The sequence below is a fragment of the Streptopelia decaocto genome (genome assembly GCF_964273445.1).
Source record: "Streptopelia decaocto genome assembly, chromosome: 4".
In the NCBI taxonomy this organism is placed as follows: domain Eukaryota; kingdom Metazoa; phylum Chordata; class Aves; order Columbiformes; family Columbidae; genus Streptopelia; species Streptopelia decaocto.
In genome coordinates, this window is record NC_138658.1 from 62,194,521 (window position 1) to 62,210,369 (window position 15,849).

Consider the following 15,849-nt stretch of genomic DNA (forward strand, 5'->3'; position numbering starts at 1 on the left):
CAGTGTTTCTAAAGCTCTCTATCATCAAAGTCCAGTCTCATCTAAGTTACCACAAACTATTCCAGATTTTATTCTTGTGTTATATAGTGTATATAAGAAAAAAAAGGCATATATTTTTCTGATTTTGTATATACACAACAGACTACACTTGACACAGTTGAAGATGTTATAGATTTTATTTACACATAGGTTGCTATACAGGTGTTACTAATGGATGTTACATGCTCTACACAGAAGTATATAAGTAGTCTCCTTGCCCCTCTTTGAGCTGTGCTAGCCAAAGTGATGAATTCAGTGCCATGCACTTCTTGGTTATGTACAATACTTTTGATCTAAAAAGTATGAAGAAAAATAAATTTCAAAATATATTCAAAATATGCTCTCTCTGTGTTTAAATTGATTTCTCTGTAAGTACTAAGCCTTTATCAAAGTCTGATCTTTCACCAGATCTCGGCAAAGTGTTGCTTATAAAGCAGTTGTAAAAATACTTCTGCAGCTTTTCAGACATCAGCTTTCTCAGCCAGTGCAAGCAACATTTTAATAGGGAACTACAGCATTATTAGTTTTTGTCATTGTGATAAGGAAAGGCAACAAGATTTTCAGATTTTTCCATAATTTTGTGAAGAGTCAGTTATCCAGTCTCATTCAAGTATGTTAGAAAACTTTGCAAACTTCAGTTCTCGCTTTTCTTCTGTAGTATGAAGCACGTTATACTAATTTTCTGGCATCTAAACAGAGATGGAGAGATAAAATCACTTACACAAGTTGGTACCTATGCCCAGGACTGGACTCCTTACTCAACCAGCTACAGCACTTGTGCTCAACACTGCCTGAGTGTTCTTTTGAAGTTTCATTTTCTCTTATCTTTGTGTATAGACTACACTAATAAATATCTTTCTATGCATCAGACTTCACCTATATTAAAAAAAAATCCAAACTCTACAAGAATAGAGATTTTAGAAAATGTAAAGCTAAATAATGACATTTGAGCTTGACTAATATTTGAAACTCTAGCTAGAAGAAATGAAATGCACAAGTTATGTTTTTCTGGTGGCATACAGCTGGGAAGGATGGTCTCCTACCACAGTGACACACTTGGAGAAACTTGAACTTTCTTTAAATACAATTTTCCTGAGCGTTTCTAGCAAATTAAAATAATATTTCTGTCTCTTGGGAAAATATAGGCAGTTACCTTCTGCAATTATCTCACTGCTAGAATATTTCAGAAAATATTTTTAAGATGTTATGAGTAACTAACTTTCTGCAACTTCCCTCTTTTCCTTCATTGTCACATACTTACTTGTTAATTAAATGAGTGAGTCTGGGGAGGGCATTTTAATGCCACACTGTCTCGTTGCTACAGCAATAAAGGCCCTTGGCATTATTTAATATTAGGGAGTATTTTCTCTGCAATGAAGAATTAACTTAGCAAAAATACTTAAATTTAGATGGAAGTCCTCAATAAGGGGGGGAATATGCTACTAAACTCACTGCTTTGGGGTTTTTTGCTTGTTACTGGGAATCAAGCCTTCTTACACACAGTTAAAATTATTTTGGTAGAGTTGGGAAGAAGGCATGGCTTCAGCTTGGACATTAGCTGCAGTATTTTAAAGAGGACAGTATTCTGGAGGCTCTCATAAGTACTTTTTACATTTCTTTGCTACTTACAATATTGCAATGTCTAGGTGACTAATATCTTGAATGTGGGCTGCTGCTATTAGTCAGGCAAACTGTGTTTGAGAAGGGTTCAGCTGAATTTTACCAAGTCTGAATGCTAAAAAAGACGCAAGTTTTTCTTACTGAAGTTCCAGTCTCCGCATGCCCTGTGGAAACACTGGGTATCACAATGCTGTGCAGGAGGAATTCCATTGGACTGATGCCCACAGCAAAGCAAAATTCCAGTAAAAATGGGCATCGATACTAACTCCTGTGTAGTCTGGAAAACACAGCTGTTCTGGTGCCAAGCAGGATGGAAAACCAGCTGCCAGCTCCTTATTATTGAGGCAGAGAGGTAAGTATTGGAAGTGCAGGTGAGTTCCAGCTGCTAGATGCTTTGTGTGTTGGCCTACAGCACTTTGCATGAGGAGATTGTTGAGATAAGGAAGTCAAAAGGTGCAGAGGAAGGATTAGGAGCACACATTTGGCTCAATCAATCATACACTGTAGCAATTAATTATGAATATCTAATCCAGTCTGTGGCCACCTGTATAACAGCCCCAGGTCACAACCAGAGCACTGGGCAGGTCTGGCTTGAGAGGCTCTGTTGCTCCAGATGTTTTGGAAAATGTCCAGCCCTCACTGCCCTCAGCGGCCGTTCCCCTCATGTGTACTGCAATAAGTACTTCATTGCCTGATGTGTGGTCTGCCCTGCTCTGAGCTGCCAGGAGGTTCTGCTCTCCTGTGGCTGCCAGCCAGCCAGACACACCATGCTGGCAGTGACACATCCCAGAGCAGCTTCCAGCTCGGGATTCCAGAGCTGTGAGTTGCATCTCCATGTGCAGGAGTGGCAGCTCCTGGACTCATGTGTGTGAGCTGCACGCTCCTCTCCAGGGATGCTTTACCTTTCTGCTGCTTCATCTTCTTGTTTTCTTTCAGGACTGGCTTAAATTTTCGTGCATGGCTCTCTGCAGGAGTAAAACATGCTCGATCTCAAGAGCTCCTGGGCACATTTCACCTGTGATGCATGCAGTTGTGCCAGTATCCTACAAGAAAAGTGTGGAGCATCAGGAGAGAAAGAAGACCTCAGTGCAGTCTTTTGCCTTGGAAGGTGGGCTAATGTGAGAATGCAGATCTCAAAACTGTCTCAACCAAAGCATGGGATTTTTAATGTCTGTGGGTACGCGGTTTTGACTGTTTTTCAGAAAAGCACATTTCAGAATAGTAGGGTCCGAGGCAAATATATCTGGAGTCTTACTTCATAAACAGCCTTTTCTGTAATTGTACAGACCACAAGTCGACAGCTAAGTGCATTGCACTTACCAAGCCTTGTGTTTGAGTCCTACATCTACAAAGCAATCACTTGACAGCAATTAAGTATGAGTTGCTTTCTTCTGGACATTTATAGAGCCAGCTAGGTCAGTATAACTTTGGTGCTTCTGGAGTCAGGCTGGTTGGGATAAATAAACCCTTTCCTGGCATTTTTCATCTTAGGGTCTGTGGTCCATACAAAAAAGTTCACAGCTGAGCTCTATTCTGTGCCTCTTTGCCCCAGGTGCACCAGTTGTCATTGTGTCAAACCTTATGTTTGAATAACTTGGAGTAATGGTGGTAGTGACTTTTCTAATGCCTGCCATAGCAGGGCAAGTGGGAACACAGGGAAGGAAAACAATTAAAGGATTTGAATTATGTCTGTGCAGCCCAAGTCCTCTGTCCTACCATAAAGAAAACATAAGGATCTCTGCTTCCTCAGCATCAACCTGAGTTATGGAAAAATCAGGCCCATTTTACAACTGGGAAATTAGGTATAGGAAGACTGCATACCATTGACGATCATGAGGAGAAAACCAGTGGCTGAATCAGGAACTAAACAGAGGTCTTTAAAGTTCCCTTCTCATGCCTGATGATTAAATCACTCTGCACAGGAACTACATTTATTTGTTCTTGAAAATATCCTGCTAACTTCTAGGTATTTTAAAATTAGGAGTATCTTTGGTGAAAAGTAGTTTACTTTCTAGGCAACATAGTTTTTCTCCAGTCAGCTGTGGGTATTAAATTTGAATATTTACTTGGAAAGAAGTGTAAGGCTTTTGAAGACAGGAAATTCATTCTAGCTTCAGAGTTAAAAAGTTTCAGGGATTTTTTCCCCTGTTCTTGCAATATGGAATACTTATACATTTGGTAACTGCTTTGGACTATGGATGATCTTTTTAGGTGGATGCAACCCCTACCCCCCTCCCCACTCCAACAAATTCTCACATTCTCACCAACCTTTGGAGAGTCAAAACATTTATTTTTTTAATAAAAGGGGAGAGAAAAATTTTAAAGTTAGGAAATTTTTCCAAAGTTAACTCCTAGTATATGGCAGTCTTACCTAGAAAATTTAAGAGGTATCTAAGTATTGAGTAGGAAACGGGGAGACATTGTTAATGCCCAGCAAAAGGCTCTGGCAATGCAATACTGCTTGAGAATCCATAAAATTTCAGCTCCTTTAACTTTAAAGTTTTTACCCTTTTATTGTTATCTGCAGAGTATTTTCTACTCATTTTCATGCACAATTTCACTTCAATGAGTTTCCGATCCTTTTGCAGCCTCCTTTATGCATTCACCACTTTGGCAACAGTACAGATTAGATATCTAATCTCAAAAGTTGCATGACTACCTATATGAGAATGGAGCTGAGTGACTCAACTTTGCTGCTTCCAGGAGTGCCCTACCCTCCTCTTCCCCCGAGGGGGCCAATGAGCACCTACCGCCTGATATCACCTCACCTGAATTTGACCAACCATGGCCGAGACTGAGTGTTCAGACAAGACACATTTTACGCTTCTGTGCTCAATCCATGTAGACATAGCTGAACCTAGATAATAAATTTCACTCCCTTTTCCACCTTTACCTTGTTTTTTTTCTGATGGTGCCCCGAGCAAGGCAGCTCAATACTTGTTGGTAGCTGCTGTACCTCACCCATGTCTTTGCCTGGTATTCATTCCATTTCAATATATTGTATTGTTTGTTCCTGTAGGCTATTTCCAAGTGATACCACTCTGATTAGCACACTGGGAATTGATCAAGTGGAAGAATCCAGCTTCAAGGATGGGAAATTCAGCAGGTTCCAGCCTGCAGAGGTGCCTTGCAGTCTTGTCACTAGGGTGGTGGTGCCATCCCTGGCTGGAGCATGCATGGCTCCTGCCTGTTTGCACCGTGAATAGTACAACAAATCCCATGGATCTCAAGACCACTGTAGGTATTCCTGTGTTCTAACATCTTTGAAATTCTTCCTTCTCCCTCCCTTGAAAGCGTAGGGAAACTTTGCACCCCAGCTGCAGTCATGACCTCTCTTAAAAGAGACAGAGGAGAGAAAGCACAGTGCAAGAGTCCTAGCAGGATTAGAGTTATCAGACACTGAACCTTTAAAGGTTTCAAAAGGATATTCAGGTGTCTCCCTTGCTCCCTGCATTGCCGTTACCACAGTGAGATAATACAGGGTCACACTTAAAGAGAGGGGACTGGACATGTCACAAAGCTTTTTACCTGTTTGTAAAGCTGCTACTAGCAGAAAAGGATGCCTTAGGGCCAAGCATATCTCTTTAATGAGGATTCATGTAATAGGTTTCTCTGAAAACATGCTGCTGTCCATGTAAAGTAAGTGTTTTATTCAGCTACTAGAACTTCCAAAGTTGTTTATTGATCCCACTAGAAATAGCTGGTTTAAGACAAAGAAGTGTTAATGAGTAGGCGGAAGAACTGTGAAGACTTCCCATGAAGTTGTTGCTACCTGGCTGCCTCAGTCACTGATCATACCAGACCTCACTCAGAAATGACAGACTTAATTAACCTGGAGCTCCCAGTGGACCATGGAAGTCTTGCACTGATTTCCAGGCAACAAACAGGCACATCAAAGGGACTTTGTTATATAATGAGAGCATGCAACATGTTCAAAACTGTCTGTGAGGGTGCACATAGGGGTACTCTGTGGTGCTTTGTGTATGCCAAGGGAGAGGAGAGTTGTTCCAGTCAGCCAAAACCTTTGATCTTAAGATGAATCTTAAAATCCAGGAACTACAATATTATCTGTAACAGGAATGTATTCTATACATCCATAATATGTGCACTAATTATATATAATGAGTATGCTTAGATAATAGAATATTATTTATATAATACGAGTTACCTTCACACCTGTTGCCTGAAGGTGATGTAGTTTCTGGAGTCACTCTAGAGCTGGTGTGATTCCCTGGAAAATCTTAGACTGCTTTTGGGCTACTCCACAGCAGCTGAATCCCCAGAGATGGACATGCCATGGCAGCTCTGTTCCTACTCCTTGTTCCAAAGGGTTCTCCAAAGGATGGCTGCAGTTCCAGCCCTCTCAGTATGAGTCAGCATAAAACCACAGACAAGTCCACCTCAGCAGTTCAAAAGCCAGATAACCAAATACACCCCCCACCACCACCCCCTTATTAATCCCTTAACAATTGCATTCTAACTTAACCTCATAAGGGTGACCCATGATTTTTAAGAGTTTCAAATTGGTAAAATGGAGGGATAGCTTCCAGGCAATGGAAGGGGAATAGTGTTAAAAGAAATCACATTTGTAAACTTGTCTTTTTTTCAAACTAAAAGAAGAAAAAAATGTATATGCAAAATAAATGCTAAAAAATGATCATATGAGATTCTGTATGTGTGATGCTTAGTGATGTATAAAAATATAATTCACAGAAAGCATAGACTGGTAATTTATGTCTGCTTTGATTTCCATGTATTTTTTCAGGGTATAGGGAAGGCTCATAGAAATATATTTTTAAAAGTTCTATGCCTATAATTAAAAGGCTTTGAAGAACAGTGTGTGTTGCTACATTATGCAGAAAAAGAAAATAATAAAAGGAGGAAAGATCTGTTTTAACATACAATAATTTTACTAACAAGAGTAAAACAAAGAGATGTAACAGTATTAAAAAGACTTCTTAGAACCTGAGTGGATAGTTTTCCCTCAACCAGCTGGAGTATGTTTCCAAGGAAAGTTCCAGTGGAGTTTCCCCTCTTCAAAAGCTGGCAATGTTTAACTGGATGCTGCTGCTATCAGATATAATATTTCTTGCTTGACATTCACCTTATCTTCAGGTGAATATTCAAGTATCAGCTTATTTTATAGCCCTTTGTCACAATGAAAGAACTGAAGAAGATGTACATAAACCAGGATTACTCCAGAAGCACATCACACAAATGTATGCCTCCTTCCTCTCAAAGAACAAAGGAAGTATGTGTCAGGGCCATATGAAAAGAAAAATAAACAAACAATCAAAAAACCAAAACAAACACCAGAATTGTATTAGACCAGGTTAAGTGAGGCTTGGTGAGTCATTACAAACTCCTGAACTCACAGGTGCTTGTTGGCTTTTGGAGCCCTTCCTATTAAAAACTGTAGGCATTTATTTTTCCTAATTTTGTTTCAGTTTTGTACCTGGTACTGCAGCACTGAGGTCACCTTAAAGTCTGAATTTAGGATTTTATTAGGAGCTGATGATATCAGATCATACCTGTGTAGTTCATTTGAATTTACCCCGTGCTTGCTCCTGTAGACAGTTCTGGCAAGGGTATAGCCAACATTTCTATTAGTATCTTGGCTTCAGTCTTTGGAAGCAGAGCAAGATTTACTTAGAGATGAAAAGTAACTCAGCTTCCTACATGGCACCCATCTTCATATCACCCTTCTTATCTCTTGCCAAATGAATGCTGAATTTGGCTTCTCCTTTGCATTTGAAAACATTGTATTTGTATTCCTTGAGATGCCCTGTGTTTTCCTCCTGAGGTTTACATAGTTACACAAAACCACTGTTCTCAGGGACATACATCTATTCAACACTAATGGAGCTTCTCTTGACTTACACAACCACTAGTCAGAAGTAAATTTGGCTAATAGCCTATCATTAGTACTAATTTTATCCTTTGAAATAGCTACTATAATTTACTGTTGACCAATAAGGCAGAGGTGGCCAAATAATTAACTGCTTTCAAATAGAACTAATTGAATGACTGAAAACAAGACCAAAGGAGAAAGTAGCAAAGGCACAAAAAAGTCTTTCAACAGCTCTTTCTTTCCAGACTCTTTGTTAATGTAATGAAGTGTCATATCTTTTAGGCTTCTTCATGAATACAAGACACAACTTCTGCATGAGTTCAGCAAACACTTCAGTCAATATGACCCACACTGATACCTTGAGATACCTGACCTATAGAATCATAGAATCATTTTGGTTGGAAGAGACCCTCAGGATCATCGAGTCCAACCATAACTTAACCTAACTCTAGCACTAAACTGTGTCCCTAAGAATCTCGTCTAAATCTGATGAATATGAAAGTTCTTCAGGTTCCAAGAATATGCAGCTCAAGTTTCTTCACAGTGGCTGCCAGCATGTTGGACAGCGCTTTTAGACAATATATCTTCTACTTTGATAAGGGGGTATCAAATGATGATTTGTTTTGAGCATACCTTTCTCCCTTATATTTGCCTGAAATATCTGTTTTGAGAGAATTGCTAGTCCATGCCAAAGACTAAAATAACTAAGACTATGTGTCAACATAGTGGTAGAATCTGTAAGCTAAATCTATTCCTAGTTTACGTAAATTCAAGTTTCTGGACTTATATTAAGTATTAATTTGGGTTCAGAATTTGCTGATTCAGTGTTCATTTACTTGAGTCACCGCAGAATGGCATTTGGAAACATCATGAAGCTGAGTGACCAAGAGCTGGCAATTTCACTGCAATTTCTGAATGTTCTCCTCGTAAATCTTTGATGAATTCCACCAGCACCTACACTCTCCAAGAGCTCAAAATATCAACACTTGTATTGGCTTCTCAGTTCCTCCAGAAGCTGGAAGTGTTTGTGTGGGTGTATGGCTGAACAGAAGCAATATGAACAAACATGAAGTGAGAATCCAACTACTTCCTAGATTCTGGAAGAACTGATACATAATGCAGAGCCAGACGATAAACTTAATCCAAGTCCCCCGTTAAAATTATCAGTCTAGTGGACAATCTACTTTATTCACTAAATGAACCAAATAGCTTTAATTTATAAGCAAAAGAAATCAACTTATAATTTTGAGCATCTTAAAAACCTTTTTATTAGATTATATAATCATGTGAACAGACATGTATGGAAAAAGGCAACTTAAAATTATATGTTCATAGAAATTATGTAAAACATTTACGTGCCTAAGAAAGATCCAGGCATATTTTTTTCTGGTTGTTATTGCAACAGCTACATCCAGTTATCATGGAGTGTTAACTCCCACTCTTTGGCTTGTTGCTGCTGATTTTTATTGATGACGGGAAGTTCTTACGAATGCCATTCCCAACTTATTGTTGTTAATGAGCAACAGTCTCATCCAGTGGCTACTAACATGTCACGGTATCGTTCTTAATTGAAGTCCAGAAAGAAACAGACTTCACTGTTTGTAGTAACACTTGAAATGTTTATTTTCTTTAGGCGTGTTCCCACTAGTTTAAATGTTCTCATTAGTTCACTCAATTATGACAAGTTACTGCTCATCATAGTCACCTCAGATTTCATCTACCAATTAAAACCATGCAAGAGACTAAAACATATCTGCTGTTTGCTAGAAGCGCCTTTGAGACTAGACAATCTTACGGTCCTGTATTTGGGGTGATAAGTGTTTCCAAATGCCTCTGGTCCCTAGAAGTCAATAATAGGGTCTAAAACTTGACTTCTGAACTCTGGGTGTTATAAGAAAATGTATTTTCATGGAGTCTGGGAGTCTTTGCATTTGATCCATCAGCTGATGAATTAGCTGAATTATGCTTCAGAGCTCTGATGGAGGATGTCTAGCGCTCCTTCTACCACGTGCCATTTTGTCATATGGTACTAAATCACCGAACATACTGCTGGTTCACAGGAAACAACACATAATGGGCACAATCTGAGTGGTGCATTGCAGTGCAGACCACTCAGGGGCCACGTGGGCTCTAGACAGGAGATGTAAGAGAAATCTCCTTTGAAAATAGTTGTAGAAAAACAGTTACCAGTTCTCCTCTTGTACCAAGTTGATTTATTACACATTGGATATGCATCTCTCTGGTAACAAGCAGCACATCATAAGAACAATGTTTTCTTTGTTCTTTCTAGAACCCAGCTTGCTTTATCGAGACTTGCAGAGACCTCCCACTGAGATGCTAGTGTGCAGCGAAATCTGTCTGATGAAGGCATCATTAGTGGTGAGCTCCCAGGTAAGCTCCAGCTTGGAAAAAGCATTTGAAAAATATCCTTTTTCACCCACAAGGAAATTCATGTGCCTCTTTTGTGGCCAGCATCTCAAAATCAATGGATGCAACAAATGAAGCAAGCTGGCAATCCCAGCCAACATTTTGTGCAGACTTCAGTTTTCTGCAAAATTCAAAAAGTTTCATGTCTTCTACATCCACATTCAAATCACTTAAACCTGTATGTTGCACTAAAGAAATATATTCCCTGGCCCCAACATCGCTTTAGACTTCCAGGTTGCACTGGCAGCTGAGCAGGTCTGCAGTATTCATCCTGCCTTAGAGACAAAACTCCATGCTCCAAGGAAGCTCCAAAAGCTGGAGGTGAGTCCCTTTCATATGCCTTGTAGCTGAACTTGACTCGTACTTACCACTGTAATGAAGACACAAATTCCAGTTAAATGGCTGCAGTTATCACAAAGGTGTGCCTATAAATATTCAGCTTTTGACCAAAATTTTTGAAAAATCAAACAGCACTAATAATATAATAATAAGTAATGGTACCTGCTGCTAAACTTTTTTTTAATGGCCATTCATATAAAGAGACAGATCCATTGTGGAATGAAATATTCAAACAGTCATGCCTAAGATTTTAGTTTAGCCAAAAGCCAGCAACTATTCATTGTTAATTCATTATATGTCATCTGCTAATGAAGAAAGATTAAGTGCCTCAGGATATATGAGGGACGTGTTTGACTGCATGTAACGTACCAACCAAATCCTTGTAGTGCTTAGTTACAAGCAGCAGCACAGAGTGCCCTGATGGGGAAAGCTGTTGGCATTTTGGATCAGCAGTGGCAAGATCTGACATAGGAGTAAGATGGGAAATAGCAAGCAGCAGCAGAGCAACAGCAGTGGTCATGCTGAGCAGTGTTGCAGAAGTTAAGAGTTTAACTTACCAGCAACCCCGCATGGTCATTCTCAACCACAAGGTTTGTATGATGATGGTGAATACCTTGTTTGCTATTAATAGAGCAGAAACATGTTATAAGAAATACTGTGGGGACAGGGGAAAAGAGAAACTTGTTGCAGCTTGATTTTCCACTGGGGAAATAAACGTGCAATGTGCATGGCCTTACCTGAACTTCATCTCTTTTTCCATCAAGAATTGTTATCCTGGATTTCTCTGAGGACTTCAGGTATTTACCTAGGATTCCGGACATCTAGTAGATTAAATAGAGCCAAAGGAAAACAACATATAGTGGTATAGTAGGTTAACACCTCCTGGACGTATAATATGTTAACAACTTTTGGACATCCTGTTGTCATTTCACATGCTGTCTGCTACGAGAGTCAAGTGCAATAGTTTCATTAGAGGAACCACAGAGAGCAGTGATGACCCTGTGTCACGGAGGTACCCCAAGGTTAGTTCAAGGAACAACAGGGTCCAAAACAACTTTTATTAAACCAGTGAGAAACAGGGTTTTAGCACTCCAAAGTGACTTAAATAAAGGTTCGGATATCAGTTGAGGAAAATTATTAAGGGGCAGCAACTAATACAACAGGCGGTTCACAGTGTGCATACACGTGGCTTCACTCAAAACAATGCCGGAGCTGGTCCTGAGTCCGAGATGAATACACTTGCCTAAACATGGTGTGGGATTATTTTTAAAGAGATACACGTACTCTTAGTGAGTACGGGAAGTGTACACTCACGATTCCGCGAGGGTAAATTTATAATACACTCGCAGTCCTGTGAGGGTTAATTTACTTACACGTGCAAGTGTGCACGGAATCCTACACGTGCTTATGTGGAAGCACGGGAGGAAAATACACTCGCGATTGTGGGAGGGGCTCTCGGCGGCCGCTCGCGATTGTGCGAGGAAATAATTTATACACGTGCTCATATTGAGCACGGAAAGTTATGCGTGCAAATGTGCACGGAAGGAAAATACACTCGCGATTGTGCAAGGAAATAATTTAAAGTACATGTGCAAATGTGCACGGAAAGTATAAATATACTCGCAATCCTGCGAAGGTTAATTTACTTACACCCGTGGCGGCAAGGCAAGCGGAGTCTCAGTCCTGGGGAGCGGGGCGGGGGCCCGTGGCTCCTGGCGGCAGTGGCTAAGCTCGTGCTCCGAGAGACCCGCGACAAAATGGGCCGAGTCTCGATGAGAATCCCATTTTTATCTGATCAGATCTGACTGTAGGCATTCTAGAAGTTTCTCTGCACCCCCACACTGGCTGTGGGTGCCCCTGAAGCCTCCAAACATCCCACACACTGGCCGCAGGCGCCCAGCGGCTCAGTGGCGCCTGGGCACTCCCTTCTCCTAATGGCCCTGGCCAGGGTGCTCTGGGGCCCAACAAAAGAAGCTGTCAGCCTCAAGTAGCAGAGAGAGAGGGACATGTGCCTACTCCTTCCATACTGAAGGAGGGAGGGGGAGAGAGGGGGGTTTGCATTCTGCCACACCCTGTCATCACTGGAACCTGTCACACCAATGCTAATCTTACCTGTGTTACCTTGGACAATAGCACACATCAAAGGATGCATCTAAGTAACCCCAGCATAATAGCTTAAATATATATGTGAACAAGGAGAATCTTTATGTATTTCATGTGTTTCCTGATCTCAAAAATAAGTTTAATAATAGCAAGGCCTTGTCAGGTTAAATACATCAAAGACTGAGAAAGCTGCAATATTGTGGCAATAGGGTCACAGAAGCAGCTTTCCCAGTGCTGTGTGGTTCTGGAAGTCCATAATATTGCTATCACCTTATTACACAATAACTCAGATTCCTCTCAGGTTTCTGAGCAGTGCTCTCTGGCAGTGTTAGCTATGGGCCTGGGGCACAAGTTAGCCCATTTTTCTTGGACAAGTTGTGACAGATGTTAGCTTCATCAGATTGAAAACATGTTTTCAAAACCAAACATGTTTCATACTATATTAAGAAACTATATTTCTTCCATGTAGTGGAAAAAAATCATTGATTATTTTTCCTTTTAGTTAGTTTTCTGTGCATTTGGACATTTCGTATTGGTTTGAGGGGATTTTTGGTTTATAAATTTTCAGCAGAGCAATAGGATATGGAATTATACCTATCCAGCAGGGTATGTCTGCATGGCGTATCAAATGTGTGATCACAGGCAATCTAAATGCTTCTCTTTTCTTGTTGGAAATAAGATCACTCATTTTCTGCTGTACGTGTAACCTGAGCAGCACAGCCTGGAGTGTGTGTTAGTGGGACACCTATGCTGCATCTGTACTCATAAGTGGGACAATGTTAATGCTCCTTAGGGCAAGCAGCATGGCACAGCAGATGACACCAAGCTTTGTGGGCCTGGGGAGCCGTACTGGGGAAAGGGACTGAGGCATATCCAGAGTGTGTGATAGCCACAGTACCTGACCTGACTCTTCTCCCTTTGCAACAGGTGCTAATGAGGGGAAAGCAAATGAGCCATTAGTATTCTGCACCCTCTTCCCAGTACATCTACCTGCAAATCCACAAAATTTGCAGCCCTTCTTGGCAACAGAAAAACCAGTCAGAATGAAACCAGGCAACTGCCATTGTTAATTGTGTTTTATTGCCAAGTTTCCTGTGAAGCTGTGTCATTTTTATATACTTTTAAAAGAAAGACCACCTGTTACAAAGCTGTCATTTACTCCAGCACAGTTGTCTGTATTACTTGTGCATCTCAGCTTTCAAAAACACAGATTTGCTTCTTAACATTTTACTACGTAACCACTGATAAGAACGGTCATCTTTCTTAACTAATATGGCTGAGAACAACATATATATTTGGATGTCTGTGTTGAAAAGGAACAGGATGTTTCACTTCCATCCACCTACAAAGATGACTGCTGTGTACAAGATGGAGAGTGAGGTAGCGAGAGTACAGTTAGAGGAGAACACGCACTGTGACCTTCCTCTGCTTCCTGAGTGGGAATATGTGGACTTCCATATGTTGAATGAATTTCTGAGTTATTTTTAGGAAGTGGCTTGTTTTCATGTTCAGTTTGAGATTAAGTAGAATGTGAAACTGAATTAACGTTCACCATCAGCAATTTTATTATAGATCTCTGTTTTGCAGTCAACGTTTTGTATTACAATAAAAGAGGTACAAAAGTGAGCACAAGGAAGAACGCTTGACCTATAGTCAGAAATAATCTATTTGAAAGTATTGGTATATGTCTGCATTGATGCATCTAGGCAGTTACATAACAGAGTGCAAATAAAAATACATTTCACTTAATGTAAACATTATGGGTGAGGTCATGGGTTTGGTCCAGCTATGCTCAGTGCAGGATTGTGTATTACAAAGCAAAGGTTTATCTAGAGATGCTCAAAATCAGAGCAGCTTGCATAGTTCCATATGGATGCTTCACCTTCTGGGTAGTCACTAAGACATATAGTATTAAAACCTTCTGCCTCTGGGATCATGGAAACCTCAGTCTGCCTAAGGGATTGGCAATTACTGGTTACAATTACACTGCAACACTTAGGAGTATATCTGTAGTAAAGCCTGTTCTGTTCACTTAGTGCCAATGGCACTGCACAAAGGCACTAGAGCCGAGGCCACAGGCTGGCCTCCGGTCTTTATTTTGTTATAAACACTGCACTTGAATAGGCATATGAGACTAGCAAAGTGGAAATCAATGAAACCTGCAGTTTCAGTGTGCTACAGCATGTCCATGCCTGTGAATTATACACCGCAAGGCATCACCTTTCACCTCAGAAACAGAGGACAAGAGAGACTTGATGTTTGTCTCTGTTCCAGTGGGTGCCCAAGCTGTGGCCTCAGGGACCTTTTACGAGTGTTGGAAGGCTTATCCTTACTGCTATATTAAGAATGAAATGTAATCTGAACTGCAGTGGTGTTTCCAGTAGGATTTTATTGGGGTTGCCTGAGTCACTCTTGCTGTTTTTTCTCCCTAGCTACACACTCAACCTGTTCTACAGATGCTGGCAACGCTCTGAGCGGTTTCTGGTCTTTTCTTGGCTCAGCTCAGCCATTTCTCTACCAGCCACTTCCACTTACTGTAATGCCCATTAAAAGGTAAGAACCGCTCTGCCTCTTCCCTCACTTGCTTTACCTGCTCAGAGGTGCCACAGTCCCTGGGAAAAACATGGTTTATACCATGTGCCACTGGCCAATGTTCCCCTCTGGGGGATGTTGCATTGGGACGCAGGGACAGTGTGGCATGCTCCAGTCATTTCCCATCCAGACTTCCAGCAGGGAGGAAGCCAAGCACTGATCCAGGAAAGTTCTGCCTCTGCTGGGAAGTCTCTTTCCTCTCTGTGCACACCCCAGGGCCCTGCTCAGCGCCTCTGGGCACCAGGGGAGCGGCACAGGAGGGAGCAAACCAGGGCAAGGCGTCTGCCCTCAGCCACTGAACATGCCCACCACCCCTCTGAAATAGTATGTTTGTTTGTGTGTGTGTACAGTAATCACAGTTAAAGTATCATCTCCTGCTATTGGGCTGTTAGTATCACAGCAAGGATTTCTGGTTGCGGACTCTGTACACACCACGCTACTACTTATCACCCTAAGCTATGTAGCCACATCTTTTCCAGCTTTACACACAAATAATGGGAGTCTTCAGTAGTGCGGAGGACTGTGTTTCATGGGGTTGCCGTGGTGTTGTTGCAAAGTCTGCAGTCTGTGTGGTCAGGGTTATGCACACACTGAAGGAGCTGAACTGGCCTGTGATAAAACACAAAAACAAATATATATTGGGTAACCACTTTGCAAGTACAATAGCATAACTCCACAGTTACTAAATGCAACATGGAAATCAAGGTGCACGTTACATCTCTGCTCATCAAGTGGATGTCTTTTATTAGGATAACATTTCTTAGATCTTGCTGTAGAAAGATAACTTTGGTGTTTATAGGTGCTAAGGACAAGAGCAAGTGAGTATGAAATAAAGTAGGCTGTGAACTCACAGCATGTCAGCTATGCGGAGATAACAA

The 15,849-nt window shown here is 41.0% G+C and overlaps 1 protein-coding gene across 1 annotated transcript in view; it reads right to left on the reverse strand.

The window, feature by feature from the left end:
- Positions 1–10,052: 10,052 nt before the first annotated feature.
- LOC309439431 (ADP-ribosyl cyclase/cyclic ADP-ribose hydrolase 1-like) overlaps positions 10,053–15,849 on the reverse strand; it is a 29,432-nt gene continuing 23,635 nt past the window's right edge. The window contains exons 8-11 of the mRNA XM_082052012.1: positions 12,374–15,580; positions 11,014–11,275; positions 10,834–10,897; positions 10,053–10,307 (exon numbers count right to left, since the gene is read on the reverse strand). Of these exons, the coding sequence (XP_081908138.1) occupies positions 15,499–15,580 (82 nt within the window). The 3' untranslated portion in view covers positions 10,053–10,307; positions 10,834–10,897; positions 11,014–11,275; positions 12,374–15,498. The remainder of the gene's footprint in view (positions 10,308–10,833; positions 10,898–11,013; positions 11,276–12,373; positions 15,581–15,849) is intronic.